This window comes from Tupaia chinensis, unplaced genomic scaffold (assembly GCF_000334495.1).
Source record: "Tupaia chinensis unplaced genomic scaffold, TupChi_1.0 Scaffold143996_1, whole genome shotgun sequence".
Taxonomy (NCBI): Eukaryota; Metazoa; Chordata; class Mammalia; order Scandentia; family Tupaiidae; genus Tupaia; species Tupaia belangeri.
The window spans coordinates 1479698-1487290 of NW_006203847.1; the positions used below are offsets into that span (position 1 = coordinate 1479698).

Consider the following 7593-nt stretch of genomic DNA (forward strand, 5'->3'; position numbering starts at 1 on the left):
CGGCAGCACGGCTTGGCACAACGGCGACGTGGGGCTCCCCCTGCATGCCCACATCTATCCCAGGGACATGGAGGCCATCCCCAGGGCCAGCGCCAACCCCAACACCTGCAAGGTGCGGGCCCTGGCCTTCAGCGGCCACAACCAGGAGCTGGGGGCCGTGTCCCTGAACGGGTACTTCCACCTGTGGAAGGCCCGGAGCACCCTGTCCAGGCTGCTGTCCGTCAGGCTGCCCTACTGCCGAGAGAACGTGTGCCTGACCTACTGCGACGAGCTGTCCCTGTATGCGGTGGGCTCCCAGTCCCATGTCTCCTTCCTGGACCCTCGCCATCGCCTGCAGAACATCCGGCCCCTGTGCTCCCGAGAGGGTGGCACGGGCGTGCGCTCGCTGAGCTTCTACCAGCACATCGTCACCGTGGGCACCGGCCACGGCTCCCTGCTCTTCTATGACATCCGCGCCCAGAAGTTCCTGGAGGAGCGGGCCTCGGCCGGCTCGGACACCTCTCCCAGGCCGCCAGTGAGGAAGCTCAAGCTCACCTGTGGCAGAGGCTGGCTCAACCACGACGACCTGTGGGTCAACTACTTCGGCGGCATCAACGAGTTCCCCAATGCGCTCTACACCCACTGCTACAACTGGCCTGAGATGAAGCTCTTCGTGGCTGGGGGCCCGCTCCCTTCAGGCCTCCATGGGAACTATGCAGGCCTGTGGAGCTAAGAAAGACTGAAGTTCCATCTAACTCTCCTTCTTCATCCTCCTGAGTGTTTATTCTTTTAACTCTTTCCGTTGTCTTCTGGGTGGAACCTGACAACCTCAGTCTGTGCTCCTTTCTAAGCAAAGAGAGAGAAACAGAGGGAGAGAGACAAAAAATTTCTGCTCCTCCCCAATGCTGTTATCTTTTTAACTTTTCATACAAATAATTTTGGCTAATCCATAGTTGCATTTTCTCTTTAAGCGATTCATATATTCTTTCTTTAAGGAGACCAAGCTGTGTTCTTACAATTATTTATATTTTTCCTTTTATTTCTCATTACCAGATTACCAGTATTACAATACTATTGTTTTCAGGTGTTTTATTTTTTTTTCTATAGGTATATAGTATGTTAACATTTTCTCAAAACAGGGTTTGTACATCTGTTCTGGAAAGCTACCTATACTTTTACAGCATTGTTCTCATTGGAAAATAAATTCCAAGTTCTAGATTACCTGCTTTGGAAAGCATTTCATTTGCAAATTGTGATCGTAGCGTGTATACTTTGTATGCTATTGATGCTAAAATGCTTTTTAAAAATTTTATTCTTATTCAAGAAAATTGTCATAAAATCTTGTGTTTGTATCAAAATCCTAGTTGGTCAGAACATTTTAGGAATGCAAGGGTCCTGCTTTCATCAATCTTTTCCAAGTCTTGTTTGCCTTTTTATTACCTGAAGTTAAATAGGTGAAAGAATGTGTATTTTTCACTTCTTGCCTTAGTACTATCAAGACTTTTGAATATATTTGAATATCTGTTGTTTGAGGAACTTGCACAATTTCAATGTCATCACCCATTGCAGAGATTCTATGTATAAATGTTGAATGTATGGAAAGATGAACAGAATTTATACTAATCCAGGATGTATGCTGGATATTTTTGTTATTGCTGTTTTTAATAACAAATGTTATATTTGAGCATAATTTAAATATTCAAAGTTTGCTTAACAGTTAACTTACTAAAAAAGTTGAGAAGTAAAATGATCCCATTCAGTTGCTTTAGAAAAAGATTATCAATTTGAAAGGCCAAATTAATATGATAATATTTTGCAAATTTTAGGCATTTCTAGCCACAGTAGAATGTCTTGTTAAACAGTTAAACAGGAAGTTTGTTTCAAGATGAGGAAATGGAAATTAAAAATAAATAACATTAAAGGGCCAGCCTGTGGCCTGGTGGTTAAGGAAGCTAGATCCCATATGGCCGACAGTTTGAGTACTAGACCTGGCAGCTTCAAAAAATATAAACAAATTTTAAATGGGATTAGTTTGAAGACAAGCACTTAGAGACTCAGATAAATACAAGTCAGGCACCCTTGGAAGGCAGTTTACACTTCTCCATGTGTGAGAATGTTGGCAGGAAATTGGCCATTCCTTGGGACCAGCAGGTAGCATAATGACTATGTTGCTGGACTCCCATGTAGTCAACCACAGTTTGAATGCCAGATCTGGTGGCTTAAACTCATGCCAGGCGTGTGTGTGTGTGTGTGTGTGTGTGTGTGTGTGTGCATGCCCAAGATCCTGAAAGGAGAACGAAAGAGGAGGGATTGCCGCTCCTGGGCAGTGATTTCTCGCTTTCCCTCTCTGTCTCTCTGGGAGCGCAGGAGCCCTATAGCAAAAACCTCTCAAAAAAAAAAAAAACCCCAAATTGGCCATACATCAATACTAGCCAGGTTGTGCTGACTTGGGACTAATATTGCATCTGGTCTGTTCCTTAAATATTTTGATACTCAGTTGCTGCCTTGATGTCCACACACTACATGCTCTTCAGTCAGAAATCTGAACCAATATAATAACCAGTGTTGTAAGTTAAAAAATATAGAAAAGTAAGTTTTTGTTTATAGAGACTGTTTTAAAAGTTTTATATAATTGTTGTTATATAGCAGTAAAATGTATTTATGTGCACATATGTATCTCCAACTCAGTTGTAAATGTTTTGAGAATAGAGAATGTAACCATCACCTTTATATTCGCTTATTTCTCCACTAATGCCCAAGCAAGTCAAATGTAATCAGTATTTTCTAGGTGAATGTATTTGTCTCTGGAGACGTAAAGTTGAAAGGTTTTAATAAATATTTCCTCTTAAATAATGTAGAACTTTGTGATTCTTTCATTTTTTTCTCAAATTTTACCCTAATTCATTTCCAGGTCAGATCATGGTGCTTATCCATTCATACTTATGTATATGTGATAACAGAAAATGAAGGAAAATGTATAATTTTTCATTGCACTGTAAAATAATATTCCCACCTGCAAACATTTACATTTGAAATTTTCTTGGAAATTTTTTCAGAAATTAATTTTGAAAGGATTGTTTTATAGTTTGTCTTTTACCTTACAAATACACTACCTAAAAATGTCCTTAAAGGTTACTCAAAAACTTCACCTAGGTATCTGCTACCTATCTTCATGTAAGTAATAGATATTTTATGGTATTTTTACAATTTTTTTGAGACTTTGGAAAAATGTATATTTCTTTTTGCTGTCAAGTCACATGGCTTGACTTTTAAAAAACTAAATAACCTAACTATGTGTGTATTTATATTTTGTTGACATCTAGTTATTTTGAACTATTTTCTGGCTCTGGGACAAAATGGTCTACAGAAATGCAATTAATACATTATAAAATAACACAATTAATTGAGTGTGAAATAACTGAAAAAATAACCATGCCAACACTAGGAAACCTATACATACAAATCACTTTAAATACAAAAGGGAATACGAATCTTCATGTACAAATTACCTATCACTGCTGGTTTAAAAAATTATTTATAACTATGTGTAAAAATGTTGGTTCTCTTGATCCCTAAGTATTCAGATATTCCTCTCTAAGCATATTTCTGACTCAAAAGTTTATCTTTATTCCTTTTACTCTTCAAGATGAGTTAATTTCTATATTTTTTTAAAGGGGAGAGAAAAGATTTACTTATTAAGACTATTCACTGAAATAAATTGAAGCAACTACTCTAAAAAAATTATCTGGTAAATATACTCTAGCATTAATGATAAACAAAATTGAATTCTCTAGAGGTTGATTTTTTACCCACCTGTACTAAATGTTGAACAAGTTGTCAAAATTTTCTCATTAATTGCTAATTTAGAGTGATTTTAGAAAGCAATTCACAAAGCCCTCTTGGATATTTTACTGACAGCTTCCTAATCTCTAAAAGTATTAGGTAACCCAGCTACATTAAACATGTCACTATGTGAGCTGCTCAGGGATGCAGTTCAGTGAGAACGACATGTACTAATCTGAAAGACAGCCTACATAGGCCACAGGTGTTTGCTTTAAGGGATGTTATTTTAAGATCTCCTGAAAGGTTTGCCTTGAAGTATTTCTCACTACTAGTCTGCTGCAAACCCAGAGACACCTAGCAATGGGATTTGGCATCAGTGAAAGGGTAATGTGTTTGCAGGAGTTTGCCATGAAGTAGTCAGGCTGATTCTTAGGGAGGAGGATTCTAACTACCTCTCTCTCTTCTCTTCTCTCTCTGTCTCTCTCTCCCCCCCCACACACACAAACACTCCCCCACACACACAGGCAGTGGTCTTTGCTCCTTATGCCTGTTCTCTCTCTTTTCCTTTAGATCTATTAAACATTCTGTGATTTCCCATAGAGAACTTAACCCTTCTCCATGCTTCTATAGTGAACGTTTTGTTATTTTCTTTATTGTGACACTTATACAGTTAAATATGTGGGCTTCTAGCTCCCTTCCATTTGACTGTGATCTCTGTCATCTCAAAAACTCATACTATAGGCTGTGCATACATGGCACTGGGGTGACCAGTACAAAGACTATACATTAATTTCTAGGCATAAATTATTTAATCAGGTTGGTTAACCAGCATATTAGAGAATATGATAAGGACTAAGTTGATGAATAAAATAATATCCTGAAAAAGCCCCTATAGTAGTGATCATGGTGATTTGCAGCACAGAATAATGTGGTTAAAGCAGCAGAAACTTTAATTAATTCATTGTTTTGCCCAATAATAATATTGCACCTTGGGCAGCTGAATAAGATGGTGTTAGTATTCGCCCCGGGGCTTGGGTCTAGCTGAATCATGATTAGAGGGCTGCTGGTGAGGAAGAGAAAGAGAACGAGAAAGAGAAAGCCCTCCCTCTCGAGAGGGCCAGGGAATTGGAAAGAATGAGACAGAGACAGAGTAGAAGTGAACACAGGTAGCCTGAGCCTAGGTAGCCCAAGCAACTTGTGCCATACGTGAGCCACTGCTTGAGCCACCCAGACAAACTGGGCCTCTTTATTTATAGTACATGGTGACACTACACACGTAAACGCACTTCATAGATTCGTTGCTAGGTTACAGACAATAAGAAGCAGGCAACAAATTTATAAGGGCTTAGTCATACTGGGCCAGGTGTATTCTTTGGTGATAATCCTATCAAGAGAAAGTCTCATTATCTTCTTTTTTAATGCAGAGAAGTCTAGCTGTAAGTGTGGGGAAGAAGGCTAAAGAACTTCTCCATAAGGAGTGCACCACCACACCCAGAGAAAACTAAAGAATCTTAACAGATGCAGAGCAGGGATTGGACTTTGCTAATTGGGGTCAAGATATTTCTTGAAGTCCATCAGATGTGTCTGTTAGAAGGCCCCTGGCAATTTCCACCCTTGCTCTGTCTGCAGCGAGGGTCAAGGAAAGCACAAGTTACAAGACTCTGCCAAAGCCCAAAAGGACAGGTGGTGTTTGCTCAGAGCATGACCCCACACCTCAGGTTCTCTCTCTAAACGTGTCCCCACAAGATGGAACAAATACAGAATAGTACAGTGCAATAAAGAATATTGGCAACAATTTGATATATATGTCTAAATAACTAGAAGAGCAAATTTTAAATGTGCATGACAAAAAGTAACAATAAATGCTGGGGATGGTAAATATGCTTATTTCCTTGATTTCTTTGTTATACACTATATATGCTTAAAAACTACACTGTACTCCACAATAATGTATAACTATTATATTATATAAATCAGAAATTATAGGGACCAGTGGATGGTAATGGTTATGTTGCTGGACTCCCACGTAGTTGACCTCAGTTTGAGTCTTGGAAACAGAAGCTTAAAACTCACGCGTGTGTGTGTGCCAACAATCCCAAAAGGAGAATGGAGGAGAAGAGATAACGGCATGGCCATTCTGCCTTGTTTTCTGTCTCTCTGTCTCTCTCTGTTTCTCCAGTGAGTATATGGACCCTATTATAAAAATCTCTCAAAAAAAAAAAAAAGAACGAAAGAAAGAAAGAGAAAGAAAGAATGGAAGAAAGAAAGAGAAAGAAAAGAAATTACAATAGAAATTAGTTTTAAAATATTATTTTAGAATGGTAAAAATCTAGATTCCAATTTCATATCTATTGTTTGCTTGCTTTTTAACCCTGGGTAGATTGCTTAACTTCTCTAAATCTTTCCTCATCTTGTAAATGGTTCTATCCCTAATATACAGTTTGGTACAAATCGGCACTCCATTGATATTAATTCTTTTTCTCACTACTAATTCCCTACTAGATCCCTACTAATTCTGTTAGGAGGTAAATGTACTTTTTTGCTTTATTATTTTAAAAAGTACTTTGTGAGTGAACATTGTGGAAATTCAGACATATTAAGCAAAATATAAGACGGCAAAAACATCACATTTCCAGAAGCCAGAAAGTATTACTGCCAACAACTTGGTGCATATATTTCAAGATACATTTTTTCCCCGTCTATGCAGTTACTACTAAAATAAGAGTATTTCTGTATAAGTTGTTTTGTAATCTATTTTTTTTTCAGTTAAAGACTCTATCTTTCTACATCAATAAATACTCATTTTAGTAGCACTCTTGGTGTTTTTAATATGCAGAGGGTGAAACTCAAAATGCATGATTTGATGCACCACTCAGGAACTCATTCCCATCATCAGATAAAATTAGAATGCCACACCATATATTTAACCAAATACAAGATTGCATACTTAATTAAACTTCAATAGTCGATTGATAACATTTATTGTGCAGTGGTAATAATCTATTCAGATATTTGCTTAATTCAGTAAATTTCAGAATTGGAAGGACATCAGATGCACTTGCATGTATTTTAAAAGTGAGAGATGCTCAAAGTCTCAGCTCAGACCTACTGTATCTGAATTCTCTTATAAAAACATCATTGTATTTGAGTGTTTTCAAATTAATTTTCAAAAGCAAAATAAGGCAGCAACAAAGAGAACATTTAGGACATTTGCCCAAAGGTTTATGATATAGCAGGGGAGAAAGATATCTACTTCATTAATTATAAAAATTCACAGGGCAGCCAGTGGTGTGATGGTTAAGGCGGCTGGATCCTACATGGCCATCTGCACTGTCTGAATCCTGGTGGTTTGAGAAACACACTGGACACATACACGAGAATGCCAAAAAGAAGCCCAGGGGTTTGCAATGTGATCATCCCCATAAGATGTGCTTTCTCTCCAACTCTCTCTAACGAATGCACATGTCTTCTGCCCCCCCAAAAATTTAAATTCACTAAATATAAAAAATAAATATAGTATTAAGAGTATATATACTAGCTGCAACGAGATGATGGAGAGAATAACAGTTCTTCCTGAGAAGCTTATGGAGACCTCCCAAAAGAAGCAATGCTTGAGTTGAGTCAGGAAAATAAAATACAAATGGAGGAGAGCTAATATCGACTTGACGGTACATTGTGAGTGTCTGGAATGCACGAACACATACGTATGTGCAAGGCTGTTACAGTTTGGTCTTGTGGAATTTGAAGTCCCTGTGGGATTTCCAGATGTAAATGTCGGCTGGTAATTGGATATATAGATCTAGAGCTTACAAGGCAGGCTAGAAATACAGG

The 7593-nt window shown here is 38.3% G+C and overlaps 1 protein-coding gene across 1 annotated transcript in view; it reads left to right on the forward strand.

Moving 5' to 3' along the window:
- LOC102502083 (DDB1- and CUL4-associated factor 12-like protein 2) overlaps nucleotides 1–938 on the forward strand; it is a 7588-nt gene extending 6650 nt beyond the window's left edge. The window contains exon 3 of the mRNA XM_006165701.2: nucleotides 7–938. Within this exon, the coding sequence (XP_006165763.1) occupies nucleotides 7–712 (706 nt within the window). The 3' untranslated portion in view covers nucleotides 713–938. The remainder of the gene's footprint in view (nucleotides 1–6) is intronic.
- Nucleotides 939–7593: the final 6655 nt, after the last annotated feature.